At 41.3% G+C, this 18907-nt stretch overlaps 1 protein-coding gene across 4 annotated transcripts in view; it reads left to right on the top strand.

Annotated features, from left to right (window-relative positions):
- NRP1 (neuropilin 1) overlaps positions 1 to 18907 on the top strand; it is a 136043-nt gene that overhangs the window by 83433 nt on the left and 33703 nt on the right. For all 4 annotated transcript variants that reach the window (XM_059404376.1, XM_059404375.1, XM_059404374.1 and 1 more), the window contains exons 7-8: positions 10897 to 11052; positions 14425 to 14569. In XM_059404376.1, coding sequence (XP_059260359.1) covers positions 10897 to 11052; positions 14425 to 14569 — 301 coding nt within the window. The remainder of the gene's footprint in view (positions 1 to 10896; positions 11053 to 14424; positions 14570 to 18907) is intronic.

The following is an 18907-nucleotide window of genomic DNA, read 5'->3' as shown; positions in this document are numbered from 1 at the left end:
ATGCTGTCTGTATCCACCCCCCCCCCAGTTTTTTCCCTGTAGTCTAGAATGTATTGAGCATTTTTAATGCAGTCTACCTGCCCTGCATGGAGATTGATTGTCTACTTGACTTTTTCCCTCACTGGGTAAAGGGCAGGAATCTGGGAACCTTCCCTCTCTTTCACTTATTTGTGTGATAAATGAGTAATTGCTGGTCACCAGCGTCCCTCCCCAGAAACTCACCATTATACGCTTGTGGTCTGAATTCCTTGCCGACTCCTTAAATGTTTGAGTCGTGAACGGCAGGATTCCAACAGCAGTGTGAATCCCTGAAGTAAACCTAATAATTTTCTTGCCACTTGGCTGAGATGTTTTCTTTTACATGTAGAAAGGCAGATAGGGCAGGACCGGACCGCAACGTGTGCCATTAGGGCCCCAGAGAAACGTCCCTGACTCATGCAGAGTGAGGCTGAGGTGTGTCCCCAGGAATGCCGGGAGTCCCAGAGGCAGGAAAAGTGTTCACTGCAACACATTTACCCCAGCAATGCCGTGCACACTCAAGGAAAGTAGGCTTTCCTTGTCTCTCTGTCACCAGCCAGGCCCTTCCTGGCCTGGACCTGTGGACCACATGAAGGCCCATGCAAAAGGTGATGTGTGCTGGGAGGAGGGGGCAGGTCGGACCCGAAATTTGCCCTCTAAAAGAAGCCCTGCCAGGAGATATTAGATAGAGGGAAAATACTCATCATATCAGATATTTCAAAACACAGGCATCTGGGTGGGATATTTTTCCAGCTGATTCTGCCTTGAGCTCATCAGTCTTGGCCCCTTCCCTGGCCAGAGTCTTACCTTATCTCATAAGATCTGGTATGAATGACTCGATTGACTCTCTTCCTTAAAGCCCATTTTTCTCTTTCTTCAGGGACTCTTTCTTCTTTGGGATCCCATAACGCCTCCTTGGTCAGCATGGTGGCACTTTGTCTTGTATTTGTATACTTGTATACTTTGTCTTATATTATCACTATATCCACATAGGCCTACTTGCTTCCAGAACCTGGGAAACAATAAACATGTATTGAGTTTAATGGACTAGATGTTTCTATCTGGATACGCAGCATCCTTTGGTTTAATTTCACACTTGGAGTTCAGGTACCCATGCCATGTGCAGCACGGTGATTGAGCTGTAAGACACATGTGAGCATGCCCCCAGCTCCCTTCGTTAGCTGGTAGTTTGCCCCCAGATGTTTTAGTAAGAAGAACAATAACTGATGTTTCTCTCCATAGTATAGTCCTACTGAAATTATGCACAGAGATAATAAATTGTGCTAAGTTGTAAAATGGTTGTAATCCAGACCATCCGTTATCCATCCTTCCATACTGTACCCTTTTGGTTTGGGCAGAGACAGATATCAGGAGTCAGATATCTGTCTACACAATCGGCTCGATCTTACGGGATAGCTAGTGTTTCATCCCTGCGGTCAGATGGATCAGTACCACTGGACCTGCCAGCTTGCTCGTGCAGACCTCCTGCATGCAATCTACTAGGAGATCTACTAGCAATCTACTAGAAGACCTGAAGTGTTCTACTAGGAGAATACTTTCCGAGTTTTTGTAGGTCTTATACATAAGCAATAACAGGAGGAACCAAGAGTTATGGCAGGAGAGCACTACGCCGATGTAGTAGACACTGACTTCAAAAGTCTTTGCTGTGAACCCATCTAGCAAGAGCACAACTCTCCCATGAGGCTTGTCACTAAGAGACCTACACAGTGTTTATACATATTTGAACTGGTTACAATTATTTCTAACCTGTAGCATATTTCCTTTTCTCTCTTAAGAAATCCCAATTAAACAATTTTTACCGTAACATTTTTAAGTTGAATTCTTAATGGAGTTTCTAGAAATTGCATTTGGTCTGTTCTGAATACTTGTCCTCTTCCCACATCAAAGGATTAGGCTCAGGCTTTAAATTTAATGTAACTTACAAACATGCATTCAAAAAATGTTAATTGGGAGTACTAAGTCCCTGAGTCCTTTACTGCCCAACAAGAGTCCCTGAAAATCTTAGTTAGAAAAGGCATTTTTGTGTGTGTCGTCTTCGTGACTGAGCTGTTGAAGGTTTCAGAGGTACCCGTGTGCAAGGTGACATGATACTGAAGCAATGAACCTTCTTCATTTTAAAGAAGAAAGGAGTTTGCAGGCATGTATATATCTTAAGAAGATTAATATCTTTTCTTAAGATCTAGGCATGGGGATTTAACCAGCCTTTCTCTTCATCTCTACCGGAGGGTTTCAACTGGTCTTAGATGTTTATTTGTATCCCAGAGTCTAGAGAAACCCTAACACATTTCACATTCTCCTTCTTTTTTATCAGAATAGAATGTGCCCTGATGTCCAGAATTTACAGGTTTCTCATGTAAGAAAGGAATTAAATGGAATATCTGTCTGATTTTTCTGTACACAATTATATCTGTCCAAGAAAATATGGAAGGAAAAAAACCTCGGGTTTCGCAGAGGGTATGTGAAGACTTTTTGCCCACTTTAAATGTGTTTCATAAACTAAGTTGAGCATTTTTGGGGTGGGCGTCCCAGTTCCATGTACTTCTGTCAAACCAAAAGTCTTCAAAGCCTGATGCTGTCTCCATCACACTGTGGAAATGTAGACCAGCCGTGGTCCCTCTATTCTAGAACATTTGATCTTTATGGTTTCTATACTGGAGTGATTTGAGTAGCTGGATTCTGGAAATGTCTGTAGTTGAAATACGAAAGTATTAACCTGCTGCACGGAGTCCCTTTTGTTTCTTTGTTTGTCTGTGCCACTTGCCAATTTTAACAACTACAGCAGATTTTACTATTTAAACAGAACCAGATGGAATTCCAGTTCAAAGAACATATCAGAATTAAATATTTCTTTTTAATTAGTTGCTTCTGATTTATGCAAAAAAAAAATGAGATAGAAAGAATGTGCAATGAATTCAGACACAAAGGAACCCACGTAAACATTATCTGTCTTTATCAGCCAAAAAAGACCAAGGTCAGCCCTTATTTGGGGACTTAGTTTTTCTTGCCCCTTTCCTTGTTCTTGTGCTATAAGGACAGTGGAAAGTCTAGGAAACCAGGCTTTCCACCGCATTTGTGCTGTGACAGCCTTATCTAATGTTATTCTAAATGGCTGGCTCATAGCTTCCGAAAGAATTCATCTTTCGCTCACGTAGTGTTGTTTTTCTACCAGAGTTTTGTTACAACCAGTAGTTTGTTTCCACCCAAGGAAAGGCTTTCCTTTAATTTAGCAATGAGAAAGAGAGGGGGAGAGAGATTAATTCAGGCAATTAAGACCAGAAAAGAAAATTGGCAAGGCTCTTCCTGCATTACACTTTTCTCATACTTGGATATTTTTACTCTTTACCAACATTTTAAAAGCGTTTCCTCATTCATTATTGTTTGCTAACAATGATCCATCTCTACCATCTTGTTTTTCAACAGTGTAACTGAATCATTTGCAAAGGTTTGCTTTCTGGTAGTCAGTGTAAATGTTAAATCCATGGTCAAGGTCATCATAAAGGGTTTCAAATTCTCTGTAATTATACAAAATTGTATACAAAATTGTATTTTTTAAGAAGAAGAATCAGATTTTATTATTATTGAGGAAGCAATCTCTTTCTTTCGATAATCACCACATTTTGCAAGAGGAATGGGGCAACAGCCTGGGTGTAGTGTTTGTACATGGGCCATGGATCTGATCTGGGTGAGTCCCAGCTCAGTCACTGGTGAGTTATGTGACTCTGGGCAGGGTCCACACATCTCTTTGTTCCTCAGTTGCTTTGTCCATAAAACCTTCCATGTGTGACTGTTGTGAGAACTGAAAGAGGTAATGATTGTAAATTTAGCCCTTAGTAAAATGCCTGACACAGAGAGATTGCCCTATGATTTTTCTATTAATATAGTAACTTTAGCCATCAGTATTTTTTATGTGATACAGTAATAGTGAAAAAATACATAAAGAGATAGAGAACTATGTCACTGGTTATAAAGTGATTATATTCCAGTTGGTAACTATACAAAGTCCAAGAGGTTAAGGAACACAAGGATCAGATGCTTGAATTAAGCCCACAGATCCTAGAACAGCACTGATGTTCAAATGCTCAGGCCCTATCAAAAAACATGTGTGTTATCTAAGGAAATGAGACAATTGCTTAAAAATATTTTCTTTAGCTTAGAGTGTCTAGTGATGAATTAAACAGCTCTTTGAGTCATCAGAGATGCTCTAAAAAAAAAAATCCGACATGCTCCCCCCACTTCATAATATTTTTCCTGTTTTTAATCAGACTTCAGTCCTTTGTCCTGTATTTTTTCAGGCTCTTGTCTTGACCTGCTTTGGGAATGTTAAGAGCTGGTAAACGCTCCCTGCCCAATGCTGCTCAATGGGAAGTATTTTATTGAGCAAGACAGATTTTCATTTTAGAAATGAGGCTTTCCACATTATGACATTACCAATAGCTGGTTATGTATTATTACAGAAAGCCACGATATTCATTTCATGGCTCGGAGGCTGCATGCTGGTGTTTACCAGCAGTTCGCAGAGGTTTGCTACATGATTAACTACACAATGCTGAAACGTGCGCTTTGTCCTCAAATGATTCCCAGTAGAAAGTGTGCCTCTCCTGGCTTCTCTTTATCTGGGGAATGTGTTTCCTGTCATTACTAAGACAATGCCATGGCCGTAAAGAGCATGTGGATTATACACATAGACATCTTCCAACAAAGAGCTAGTTGGGATCATGGTCAAGGTCCATGCCATGGAAGGGGCTCCCACCCCACAGGAGTGGCTAGGACCCCATCCCCGGCCCCCCAGAAGCAGGTGGGGACCTCTGTTTTCTTCTACGAGTGTGCCTCTCCCCAAACCCAAGATGAAAGTTGGGCTTTCCTCTTCTGTATCTGCAGTCTAGCGATATTGTCTCCTTGGGAGTGGAACACAGTGAAAGTGAGACGTGGGTAGGCATTCTAGCAACAGTGTTAGAATTTTATATTTGCATTGGAAACAGGATATAGTATTGGGTCACTTCTGCTGATGGGGCTACATAAGCTAACTTAGAGAGTGGCCGTGAGAGCTCAAAAGGAGTGTGCTAAACTTCTATAAAATAGTCTACATTCAACCAGATAAGTACCAGATGTTTATGTTCGTCACACACACAGAGTGAAACATTTGACAATTTTAGCAAGTGCATTGATGCACGGCTCCGTACATCCCCCGCCTCCCATTCTCACACCCCCTCACTATCACCCTTAATGTTAAACAGAAGTGCGTCAAACTCAGATGTGAAATCACATCCATCTTCCAATTAAAAATAAAGCAGCTGTGAAATAATGATATCCTTTCAAAATGAGAAGATAGTGATTGGAACAGAGCTGATTGGATTTAGGGAAAGCAGGTTACTTAATTATGGTTATTGTGTGTCTGAGTTTTTATGGAAAGAAAGGAAGTATTGTTCAGGACGATGAACCCTCCAAAACACAGAGGGGTGGCATTATGTAAAACCGTTCTGGGGTTGTAGCTTTGTCTTTCCAGCTGCCTGTCTTGGGTCGCCAATCTTGTCTATTATGATGTGAGGTTGGTGAGAGCTCATCATAATTCAAAAAGCTAACCCACCAAGAGGATGGCCAGTGGCTGATTTTGAATAGTCTTCATGAAAACTAATTATGTTGGCTTGAAAATGACCAGAGAATACTCTTAAAAGAGCAATACACTTCTTTAAAAAATAAATAAATAAATAAAAATGAAGAGCGATACACTTCTTGACAAATAAGGGCTACAGTGGTGAGGGAGACACAGTAAGTTGTTTAGGGTCCATTTATTTCTTTCATTCATGTCCTCCTGCTTCCCTCTGTACTTCCTGCTCCTTCTCACCAGAACATTCTTTGTTTCTTGTGCTATTTGCCAACTTCTACTGTGTATCCTCCAACACCTGTCTTAGACATCAGAGTCCACTGCAAAATGTCTGCAGTGCACCGACTCCCATGGGTCTGCATAAAACGTTGACTCCTTCCTCCGAGCAGTGCCCCATTCTGTCATCGTGTGTGTGTGTGTGTGTGTGTTTCTCACACCCATACTGCTCTTTTGTCCTCACCACTTACTATAGAACTTAGAGGAGAAGAGGTATGAAGTGTCCACTGAGTGAATGTCAATTAAGTTGAATAAAAATGTTCACGGGTAGTGGACCAATCAAACAGATTATGCAAAAGCCTGCCTGTGGAATATAATCCAAAGCCATTGGAAAATACTTTGGATATGAAAATCTAGCCATCCAACTAAACAAAAATCAAGTTCTCAAACCTAGAGGTAATACGACCTCATTTTGTTAATGAAAAAACATACATACAGCATCCACATGTGTTTTGAATGGAAAAGAATATTCTGGAACACTCTTATCGCTGACTATTTCCTAATGTTGGTCTTACAGAGATTTTATTTTCTTCTTTAATCTTTTCTGCCTCTTATACATTTTCACTAGCTATTACTTTTCTCTATCAAAAAACAGACACTGCCTAGAAGAAGTCACAACATTCTGGATGGAAGTAGAACAAAAACACAGCATGATAAGTTCAGCGGTAGAGATGCGAGCCATGCACCAAGCATCCCCAGGGGGAAGAAGGGACTTCGCGTTCTGCCTACCAGACCAGGAAGAAGGAAAAGTGATTTGTAGTCAGAAAAGAGGAAAAGGTTATTTTAGTTCAAGAGAACTTCATGTGGCAAGGCAGGGAAACAGAAGGGCTTATCTTGTGTGAGGAGTAACAAATACTTTAATGTGGCTGGAAGGTACAGTTGGAGAGCAGGTGGGACTCAAAAGGTCAACAGAGGCCAATGTCATGATTAGCAGAGCCAACTTCTCTGGTGAGAGGAGTGTAAATACCCAGGCTTTAGGCAGTAAGGCCTTCTGGGTCTCCGGACACGACTCGGGGAGTGTGAGCCGCAGGGCTTCTGAGGCTGATGGTGATGTATCTCTGCCAAAGCCGAACGCCGTGAGGGCATTCCTCGAAGATACCTACGGAGAAAAGACTTGAAAGAACTTCGCTGGTGCTGCCGGGGGAGAGCTCCCACAGTGCTAGGGAGGCTGTGTCTTGTTAGAGTTCTGGGTACCATCCGGTTTTAATTGCAAAAGTTCAGGCCCCAGCCCTAATGATTTGGGAGGTTGTCATTCATCCTTGCTAAACCCAGTGGCAGTAATGTGAGGAAGAAAAATGAAATGAAATTTCAAGTATCCCAGTGTGGGATAAATAAGAGAATCTGCAGAGTTTTAAAGCACAGCAGGAAATTTTATGCAATTACAAGAGGAGGTTGCCAATGCATTTCATTGCTGTTGAGAAAGGAAAACATTGTTTTCTTTTTTTATAAGGGATTCATGCATATGTTTTGGGGCCTTTCTATCTGGGATGCTGGACATCTCCCATGTTGGATACCTGTTTAATTCCTGTCAGTTACTCCTTCCTTTAAAGTCCATTGTTTCTAATGCCTAGGATTTTTCTAGTTGACAACCAATTAACTACTTTCCTACCTGGTAACCAAATTTTACCCTAAAATCAAAATTTAAAAATTAGCAGAAGGGACAGCCCGGGGATGACGTTCTAGAGTTATTTCAAATCAGCCTGAGCTGAATATTCACTCTTGGGGATTTAATCATTTCTAAACTGAAGAGCCATTTGTAAGTTTGACAGGAAGAGTCTATTTAAATAGCTCTGCTTCATGCTCCCTTGGACGTCAAGATTTTAAGGGCCCTTCAGCTTGAAAGTAGATATGGCATTGGGCATGACTCAATGGATAGTCAGTAAAGCACTAAGTGTTCTGAGAGCCTTTGAAAACAGTTGAAATTGTGGAGTGCAACCAAGTCCAGAGTACCCATTAACTCTCAGACTGCAGCGTTAGGAAATCAAGAGAGTTTTTGCAGCAACTTAAAATCCCCTGATTATTTGTCTGAAATAGAGTTAGATTTAGGGTTCCCAAATAACATACAGAACATCCAGTTAAATTTGAGTTTCCAGTAAACGAATGACCAGCTCTTAGTATGTCCCAAGATTGCAGGGGACATACATGTATGAAAAATAGGTGTTGTTCCTCTGAAATTCAAATTTAATGGAACAGACTTTATTTTTATTTGCCAAATCCAGGAAACGTGGACTGCCTCCCTTTTTTGAAATTTGTGTACAAATTCATACAAAGCCTTATGGCTCACATGTGAAAAAAATTCAAATTTCAGTTAATGAGTAGAGGCGCTTGGTAAAAATGTGTGGGGTAAATATTTATTTGTTAAATTAAGATTAAAACACCTACTCTTATTATCCTAAACTCTTAATTTCTATTCAAGCCTTCCTCTTTTTTCCTCTTAAATCCGGCAAAAGCCCGAGCCTAAACTTTGTATCCTTAAAATCAAGTAAATGAAATAAGGACCGTTTTACATTGAAGGGTGCTCCCTTCCTTTCCGGATGAAATCTCCTATTGTTGAATTGTGTAACTTCAAGTTGGCCTTTATGGGCTAGTGATACAGCTGTTTTTCCTGGATGTAACTTTTTGTTCAGTTTTTGAAGTGAATTGGCAACATGTTGATTTAACTTCTCCAAGGGCCTTCAGGAAAAAGCAATTCATGAAAGACAATAGTCATTCTTCATGAGGCTGACTGTACATAAAATGGAAATTCTTTAGGTGTTCACGGCCTATAGGACCGGAGGGTTAATTGGAATTTTGTTTTCTGAAAATTGGGTTGTCAGGCAGTAAGTGGAAAACAGGCTTCCGAAGTGCTGGAGGTGGGTAGGGGGTATGTTTGGGGTTTTTTATTTTTGTTTTTTTTGCTTTTGTTACTGTTCTCTTTGGAAAAAGACATTCTCTTACCTCTTAATAATGAAAGTGCTGTTGAAACATCTTATTAATGTTGAGTAGTTGTAATGTGCAGTTACTTTCTGTGTCCTTTAAAAAGTATTTGCCGTATGCTTGGGTATCATTTCTTTAAAGTATCTGCATTATACACAAATAAAATAGGCAGAAGGTATAATAAATAGAGGGAAACAATTTTAAGCAAAAAAATCAAATTTATCCTTAAGAAGAAATTAAATATATTTTGAACATATAGAAACTAGTAATGATTTTTGTTTTAAGATTATTCTTGGTTACTAATGATGGAAATAAGAAAATAATAAGAAAGAATAAAAACAAAACTATAGTTGACCCTTGAACAACCTGGGTTTGAGCTGTGAGGGTAAAAATAAGTGGATTTTTTTTATAGTATGATACTGTAAGTGGCTGTCCTTATGATTGCCTTAATTACATTTTCTCTTCTGTAGCTCACTTTATTGTAAGAATATAGAATATAATATGTATATAAAATGTGTCTTGATCCATCATTTATGTTATCTGTGAGGTTTCTGGTCAACAGTAGACTATAAGTAGTTGAGTTTTGGGGGAGTCAGAAGTTATGCGCTGAGTTTCGACTACGGGGCAGGTTGGCACTCCTAACCCCCCACATATATTCAAGGGTCAACTGTATTTTACTTTACTGGAAACATGGAATCATTGGAAGTCAGAGATGAAAGGGACCTTCTGGGTTATCTTGTCCAACTCCTTTATTTAACAACTGAGGACTGGAACCCTAAAGACGAAGTGACTTGCCCAAGGCCTCACAGCTAGCCAGTGGCAGAACCAATCCAAGACTCCTGAGTGCCCGATGCTTAGATCTTTGTCCTGCCCACTCATGTCACAGGGTCACAGGAGCAACCCAAACCACCACACACCTCTGGCAGGAAATCATGGACCTTGAGGCTTTGGTCACCCTCTGTCGTAACTGCTGAGATGCCCTCCAAGCAGCCCAACCTTCAGGGGTATGAGACAGGCTAGTGAGAGACAAAAACCAGGCTCTGGTGTTGAGGAACTTCTCCCTTGGAAACTTACAGTCAGAGCTCACAGCCCCAGACATTGTCACACGGAGGCATCAGTCCTTCCCACATGATGCCTTGGGATCCACCTGCCTCTGGAGCTGAACTGCAAGAAAGGCCGTGGGAAGACAGGGGGAAGGAGGAGATTTAAAAATGACAAGGGGTGCCTGGGTGGCTCAGTGGGTTAAAGCCTCTGCCTTTGGCTCAGGTCATGATCCCAGGGTCCTAGGATCGAGCCCCATGTCGGGCTCTCTGCTCAGTGGGGAGCCTGCTTCCTCCTCTCTCTTTCTGCCTACCTCTCTGCCTACTTGTAATCTCTGCCTATCAAATAAATAAATAAAATCTTAAAAAAAAAAAAAGATGAAACAAAAATCCTTACTCTATCTTCCTTTTCTCCCCTCCATTCCAGATTATACATCTCTGGCCCATTTTCCAAACCACAACATTCACGGTGGTTTCAGAGTTGTATCGTATCTGTCTGCAATTGGTTTCTAAGAGGGCAGACACTTCCGAGTGTAATGGGAGCCCATTAGACCTGAGCTCTAGTCCAAGCCTCTCCAAAGCCCAATGTGCAAATTAATCTTGTCTTGATTTTCTAATTGTAAAATGACATATATTACTGTGTTCTTTGAAAAGTGTTTTTATTTTGTAAAAGATTATATTTATGTATTTGAGAGAGAGAGAGAGAGAGCACAAGCAAAGGCAGAGGGAGAAGCAGGCTCCCTGCTGAGCAAAGACCCTGACATGGGGCTGGATCCCACGCCCTGGGATCATGACTTGAGCCAAAGACTAATGCTTAACTGAATGAGCCATCCAGGCACCCCATACCTGTGCCTTCCTTTAGAAGGAATGGAATGGGGAAGTTAGGGGTTGTTGATGCCAGGTGGAATTCGGGCTTATTGCTCTAAGGTGGATGAAAACTACACTGTGGAACCCATGGGAAAAGACGTTTCCGGTTATGGTGGTGCAGGGTCAAGGACTGACCACGCTTGTATTGTTTTGCAGGTAGACTTGGGTCTTCTGCGCTTTGTCACAGCTGTTGGGACACAGGGAGCCATTTCAAAGGAAACCAAGAAAAAATATTACGTCAAGACTTACAGAGTAGACATTAGTTCCAACGGGGAAGACTGGATCACCATAAAAGAAGGAAGCAAACCTGTCGTAAGTGGGACTGCCGTTCCCTTCCTGCCCCCACCACCAACGGAGTCTTTGAAATGGATGATCAATTTTTACTTGTTTGTTTGGGAGCTTTCTGTCTGGCCTGGTTTAGTTTGGGATTGATTTAAAATGAAAAGTGCAATTAGAGGTTTATATCTGACCAAGGGGGTCTCATGTTCCCAGATCCAGAAGCCAAGAGGAAATTATACAGATGTTTCCAAGAAAAGTCAATACCAGCCAAATTAAGTGTCAGACTCGAGAATCACTTTAAACCTCTCATGGGATATGGACTGTCCATGGGATAAGCGCTGTCCTCTTCCAGCCTTAGGTGCATTGTTTTGTTTGGTTCCGCAGTGTTTCTTCCTTCTCTTTCACAGACTCCTTTTTTTCTCTCAGTAATGAGCTGGTTTTAGAACACTCCTTTTCACCTATCCTCTGTGGCTCACAAACTAATTTACAAGTGTGTTTGGCTGCTTCTGTGAGAATGAATCAAAGTAAAGGCAGTTCGCAATGTTCTCTCAGATCACGCAAACGCAAGACGCCACCTCCTCACCGCCCTTAACCAAAGAAGCCACACCAGCAGGCCTTGTCCGGGTGCCCTGCCCTAACTCATTTGGAACTGACATATTCTTCTCAGTCTGCCTGTTTATTTGAAGTTCCGCTTGCTCTGATTGACTAATCAAAAGATTTCTGAGAACTCTTACTCGCTGTCTCCCTCAAATTAAAAGCTTTCCCTGAAGCCAAGTAAAATGCATGGCATTGATAAGGATAGTAGCAAAGATCCAGGTAACTTGAAATTCTGAGTTGGGAAGAGGCCAATTAATGTGTCTTTGTCTCTCTTTTGAGCATACATGGCCTGGTTTTTTCCTCCTGGGTCTGGAACTAAGAAAAGCCTCCTGAGTGTGAAGATAATTCCCTTTGATTAGCTGCGAAGCCCCAACTCTTATTGAGGACAGACAGGATGAAAGTAGATATATAGACAACAAGTTCAAGGCCATTGTCTAGCCCTGGAGGACATGGAACCAATCCTCCGTCTGGGGACGAGAAACCCTCACAGCCAATGCTTTTGAAGCTTTAGCAAGTAAATTTTGACCCTAAGTTTCATGACTTATTCCTGAAATATTTTTGGGAAGACATGCCTAGTTTCAAACAAACAAACAAACAAACAAACAAACAAAACACTGATGCCAAGGACATACCAACAAACAAAAGAATCCAGAGAGAGTGAGGAGAACTGACCTCAGGCCTCCAGGCCATTTCTTTAAAACATGAGGGCTGTTTCTCTGACATGTCCTCGTCAGCTGTTGGCCATCAGTTGTCTACATGGCCCAGACACCATGACGGGGACGTGTCAGGGAGCACACACAAGGTCTGAGGGGGTGTCTGACAATGCACAGTGTGAGGCCCACAATCCAGAGCATCCTGGGATGCAGAAGGTCTTCCAAAGTGGGAGGCAGAGGGTTAAAGAAGGATTCAGCAAAGAAAAGGCTGAAGTTGATGCAATCCGATCCTCCACCTGGAGTCTCCTTGTTGCTGCCCACTCTCCTTGCCCTGTTCTGGGGGGCCTCTCTGACGCTGGCCTCCACATCTTCCCCACCTTCTTCAGGGAGAGTTGGCCATAGCTCGTCAAGAGCAGCCTTCAACCAACGACAACTCCAGTCATCCTCTTTATGTTAAATGGAATGTCTGCACTTACATGGTTTTCAGCCAACGTAAAGTTCCCTCAGTGTGAGCCAGAGTTCACCCCCACAGCCTACGCTGGAGCAGGCAGCCCTCTTAACTGACGGCCAGTCTCTCCCTGAAGAGGACTTGTTGACCCTTCAAGCATTACAGCTGGGGACTCTACTCCCTCCGGCAACTACCCATTAGTCTTTGTCACACAAAAATGCTCCCATACAGATTGTTTCCCAGAGAGATTTGCTGAAGTAGGACAGAAATCTAAAGGCCATCACAGGCCAGGATAAATTATGATATTAAACCATCTCTGGAGAGAGATCAGGCTAACAGCCAACTTTCTAAAGCATTTGACCACCTTCCGTCATGCAGGCCACTTAAGCTAAATGAAGCAAAAACACCATCCCGACTCTTAGAAGTCTTTTCTCCCAGGATTAAGAACAAGCCCTGGGAAACTGTGGTCCTCCTCTGAGAACTTACCTGGAAAGGGGGGGAGGAGTCCCCAGGCCTCTGAAGGGACCCAGTGACATCCAAGGGACACATCCTGACAGGAATGTGGCGTGGTTGTGTGATAAGCAGAACACTAGTAGCTTTTACTTTTCTGTGGGCTATCCCCAGAGCAGAGCTGAAGTAAATGCTAGAGAAGTGGAGGTTTTCAGCTCCTCCAGAGAGAGGTCTAGTGCCAGTGTGTCCCGGCAAGACAGAGAGTCTCTGCTCCTCAGAGATCTTGCTGGAGAAAGGGGCTGTGGCACCACGCCTGGGCAGCGTGGCCCGTGGGGAACTAGTTCATGACTGGCACTTACTACTACATTTGCAGTTACCTGCTTCATCCTTTCCTAGAATAAAATGACTCATGTTTAAAACTAGAGGCAGGGGTCCTGGAAAAGTTGATTTCCAGTTGTTTATCATTTATAATTCAGCTTTGATTTTGACCACTAAAACGTGATTTGAATAAAGATGGAAGTTATTACTTAACATTAGGGATAAGATTTTCCATCAAGAAATGGAGTTAAAAGGGGGGAAACTACTTGCCCAAGTGCTGTAGCTGGGAACATACCCTAGAATTTTCCAAAAGCTGGACCCTATACTGAACTCCAAAAGTACTCCTTCCAGGGTTTCCTGGGAAAGTAAAGTGGTGTGAGTTCCCGTGAAATGTCTAGAGTATTCTGTAGGTCTGTATGATAGAGTTAATAATCTCCAACTTTTTGGATGATAGCACGTAGCCTTTAACAAATGTTACCTTTGAGGGGTGCCTGGGTTGTTCAGTCGTTAAGGGTCTGCCTTCATGAAGCTCAGGACCCTGAGATCAAGCCCCACATCAGGATCCCTGCTCGGTGGGAAACCTGCTTCTCCCTCTCCCACTCCCCCAGCTTGTGTTCCCTGTCTCACTGTCTCTTTGTATGTCAAATAAATTTAAAAAATGTTTTTTAAAGTGTTACCTTTGAATAGTGCTTTTGGAGGTTCTAGGCTCTCAGAAAATTGAATAGATGATTAGGACAACATTCTGTATTACACGTGATTTTTTTTCTGGTGGCTATCATTTGAAAAAATAACAGGACAAGTTTTTAATGCTGCCTCAACCTTGATAGCCAGTGCTGAAGTTGTAAATAATTTTATAGGCATCTGTGAAAACATATTTTTGTATTTGTCTTACATCTAAAGAGTCTGTTGTTAAAGGGGCTTTTTTCTTTTTCTGTCTAGATCTTTCAGGGAAACACCAACCCCACAGACGTTGTGTTTGGAGTTTTCCCTAAACCACTAATAACTCGATTTGTCCGAATCAGACCTGCGACTTGGGAAACTGGCATATCAATGAGGTTTGAAGTTTATGGCTGTAAGATCACAGGTAAGGTCCAGCTGGAAGGCTGCCTCGTTTTGACTTATGGGAACTTTTAAATATAGGCAAAGTTATCTCACACAAGTGGGGTCATGTCTATTTGGTGGTTAAGAGTATGTCCTCCAGATTTAGACAGATCTGACTTTACCCCTGACAGATGTGTTTGTGCCTCTCGCTGGCTTATTTGGGCAGGGAACCGACTGTCTTTCAAAGCCTTTGTTATCTCAACTAGGAAACAGTCACGACAGCAGACCCATGCAGGGTTATTGGGATAATAGATTAGCACGTGGGTCTAAAGCACTCAGCACAGCCTGGTGTGTCGCAGGTGTTTGCCACTGGTCGGCAAGCTCCATGAAGACAAGCACTGAGCTTCTGTCCCGGACAGGTGCTTGGTAGATCTACAATTAAAAATTATTTCATGGCATGCTGCTCTCTGTCACTTTATCTTTCTATTTTTGAAGGCTACTGGAGGCTGTGTCAGCCAAGATCAAGGAGGGGTCTACCTCCTTTTCCTACTAACTCCTCTGACAACTCTGGGTCTCCGTATCTAGCCACCATTTGTGGAACGCATATACTAATGTTAGAAATCGATCGGTCAAGGTCTCTAGTTTTTTTGTTTCTTCTGACATGAATAGAACTTTAAAAGTTTCTGTTAAACTGATGTAAGTAGAGGGATTCTACCCACTGGAGAGATGAAGAAGACTCAGTCTGGAGGCATTAAGTGACTGAAAAGGTAGGCCAAGCAGGGCAGAGCTGAGAATAAAAGAACCGTCAGGACTATTACTCTCCTTGTATTCCTGTGGCAATCACTGCACTTATGACTTGTCCACTGACCTTCCTGTGCGACCCTGCTGTATTCTGGAGTGAATAGCGGTCACACCAGAATTCCTTTCCATTGAAGTAAATACATTGCAAAGTGTCATTTAAAAAAAAAAAAAAAAAAGGCAATACAATGTAACCTTCAAAATAAGATTAAAAGTTAAACAGAATCAGTAACTGATTCATCAAAAAGTCATTAAAGGTGAATAACTTTTAAAAATCTCTGAACTATCTTTTAATATTGCGTTAGGGTATTTATTTTCTTCTTCCATGAATACCAACACTGTTGCTTCTATTTTTATCCTCTTTGCCATAGTTATGTCTAGAGAAGGAAAACAAATTTTTGAAGCTGGGGGGAATATCCACCTGGGAAGTTTTCAATGAAATTACAAGCCATTTGGAGAAAAGCACCAGGAGAAAAAACTAAGGGGAAAAAAACTATACTAGTTTATAGGAGAGTCCATTTTGGAAAGGAAAAACTAACATCTGATTTCTTATTTATTTCGTATTTATTTCCATCCCAGAGACAGACTTATTTGTTTTAAGATCGCAGACTTAGAAAGTTCAAAGCCTTGGAGGCAGGAATTAGTCAGAGAGGTCTGGAGAAAGAAGAAACATTGAAAAGTTAGATTTAAGCTTGGCTTTATTTTTGATCAGCGGTTACATGGGGAAAAGTTCTAGGTAACTTTCAGATCATTACAAATTTGAGAAACTACCCATAAATTCATAGGAACAAGGTCATTTTAGGTCAGGGTGGAAATTTCTGTCTCATTTCTAATCTTATCTCACTATACAAAAAAAAAAAAAAAGAAGAAGAAGTAACTTGGCGACTCCAAACGTATTGGTCCGAACTAAGACTCCCAAGGTTCTCCATTTCGTTAAATAAAACATTCACTTAAACTTGAACTGCTCTTTTCCATTTTCACAAGCATATCCATGAGAGTTCATTCTAGGCATGTAAGTCTTCACATGTGAAGAAGGTGAATAACTTATTGGATTTTTGAAATAAAAATATCACATGACTTAATGTTACATGTTAAAGGACTAGTTAAATGACCTATTTATTTAAACATTGGTATCTGCAACAGCGTATTCTTATTTTCACACATATTTTATTTTGCAATTATTTAAGGAGCTGTTTGTTTCCCCCAAAAGATACTGTTTTAGGCTCAGAGTGCTAATCTCTTTATCATGACCCCTGACATATTTTAGATACTCCTGGCTAGTACAGTCTCTAAATAATGGATGGGTTTTGGAGAAGGCATCTTGTTATAATGACAGTCACGTGGACAGAAATTGTGCAGACATCTCCCCAGGCCTCACTCTGGACTGTCCACTTGAATGTGTGACCATGAGAGAGGACCATTTCCTCTCTCTGACCTCCATTTCCTGGTCAGTAAGACGGACTTTAATTCAGCTGTAAAGAAGATTAAACTGAAAGAATATAACACACTTGGCTTAGAGTAAGTGCTCACTAAATGGTACCCTGTAAATGAGAGAGGGCGTGGTGTTCCATGAACAGGGCCTAGAACAGGTCTCAGCAAGCAGAGTCTCTGAGGAGACAATGATATCCGTGTTTTCTTCTCGGTTGCCAGAAACAGACAGTTTCCATCTCTTAGAGGCCACTGTCCCCTCAGAGTGGAGACTGATGCGAGAGAAACAAGGCTTCAGCACCCTTGCTGGACCAGAAGACCCATAAAGCAGGGGCCACGCTTCCCTTATTTTCTATTGTGTCATGTATGCCTGGACCATAACAAGTGCTCAATGCATTTATTTTTTTATTAATTAATTAACAATTAATTAATTAACTAATTAATTCCTGGATGACTTGCAGTTCTATCTACAAACAAATTACTGAATTTCAAAATATCACCCTCTCCTCTTGGCTTGTCAAATCCTAACCCAAACTGGACTAAAACAAACAAAAACTATTGAATTAAAAGTTACCTCATGAATACATCACTTGACTTCCAAAGTTTCTGGAGCCCTCAAGTTTTCACCTAACTTTTATATTCAGAAATTCTTTTTTTTTTTAAGATTTTATTTATTTATTTGACAGGCAGAGATCACAGGCAGGCGGAGAGGCAGGCAGAGAGAGAGGAAGAAGCAGGCTCCCCGCGAGAGCAGAGAGCCCGACACGGGGCTCGATGCGGGGCTCGATCCCAGGACCCTGGGATCATGACCAGAGCTGAAGGCAAAGGCCCTAACCCACTGAGCCACCCAGGTGCCGCCAGAAATTCTTTTTTAAAAATATAATAATCAAAAAAAAATTTCAGAGTATATAGTAGGTTTCACTCCAGAAAGATATAAAGAAAAGAATATTGGGGCAAACCATTCTGCTTTATAGGTGATTGACAAAGGAGCATTTTCATTACTTTGACAAAGAAACTTCATCGTTTGGGCATATATGGATATTGAGAAAAATAACCTTGGAGAGTTATGACTTGAAGTATCAGAACATACTGCAATTCTGTTAACTTGTGTTTATTAACCGGAAGTCTCTTAACTGGCATTTCTGCACATATCAGTGTATTCCTCTGTTAGCCAAAGTTTGCAAGGATGAACTGAGGCATCACAATACCCTGAGTCATCATGGGAAGATTAAACTATGTTCATTCAGTTTCACCCATCAAATGCACCAATCTCCTCCTCCTTGGAAACTGAGTATTGGTTTACCAGTATATCCCACTGTTCCTGTTAAAACTGAGTACAGAGATTTTACTATAAAATAATATCAATAAAAAGAACTACCTTAATTCCCCACCACAGAACTCACCTCTCCCTTCCATCTGGAATTGCTTGTAATCCCACACAACCCCCCATAGGGTTGCCAGGTAAAGTACAGAATGTCCAGTCAAATTTGATGTAGATAAGTGACGAGTCATTTTCTTAGTACAAGTATATCCCATGCAGTATTTGGGACAGACTTGCACTAAAAATCACTCACTATTTTAAATTCTAATTTGGTTTGCCATCCTGCTTCTTCTTTTGTTATTTTTGATTGTTTGTTTGCTAAATGTGGCAACGCAACTTCCAAAGGATTTGGCATGTAGCCAGGCACATCTGAGCCAGCCAACTATGGAAGAATAGAAGTAGATGTTAGCATCTCATTCAGACTTTGAATGGCTAATATAATTTTTCTCCTAATCATTGCTAAAAGTGAGTCAAATAATTATTAGTCAAGGGCAAATCAAGGCATTTCTTCATTGTTCTTTTTGGGTAAGGCAGACTTACAGAAGGGATGTAACTAACTGTCCTGTGGATATGTTGGCTGAAGGAGGCTGGGCATCACATGGTTTGTGGGTGTGTAAAAAACACCCTAGCCAAGTCTGCATTAGAGAAAGCGCGTTAATCCGGTAAAGGTTGTGCTCTCCTTACAATATTCAGGTTAATTGTGTTTTTCTCCAGATGGTCACATCTGGTACTTATTACAAGCTAAACATTTTCTTTATAAAGGCTGATTTTGACTCAGTCAGGTATGACCACAGCGCCCAAAAATGTGACTTCTATTTTTAGAATTATAGTTTT

This window comes from Mustela nigripes, chromosome 6, assembly GCF_022355385.1.
Source record: "Mustela nigripes isolate SB6536 chromosome 6, MUSNIG.SB6536, whole genome shotgun sequence".
Classification (NCBI taxonomy): domain Eukaryota; kingdom Metazoa; phylum Chordata; class Mammalia; order Carnivora; family Mustelidae; genus Mustela; species Mustela nigripes.
Note: the sequence above shows the minus strand (reverse complement) of the source record. Positions and strands in the feature narration are given on the sequence as shown.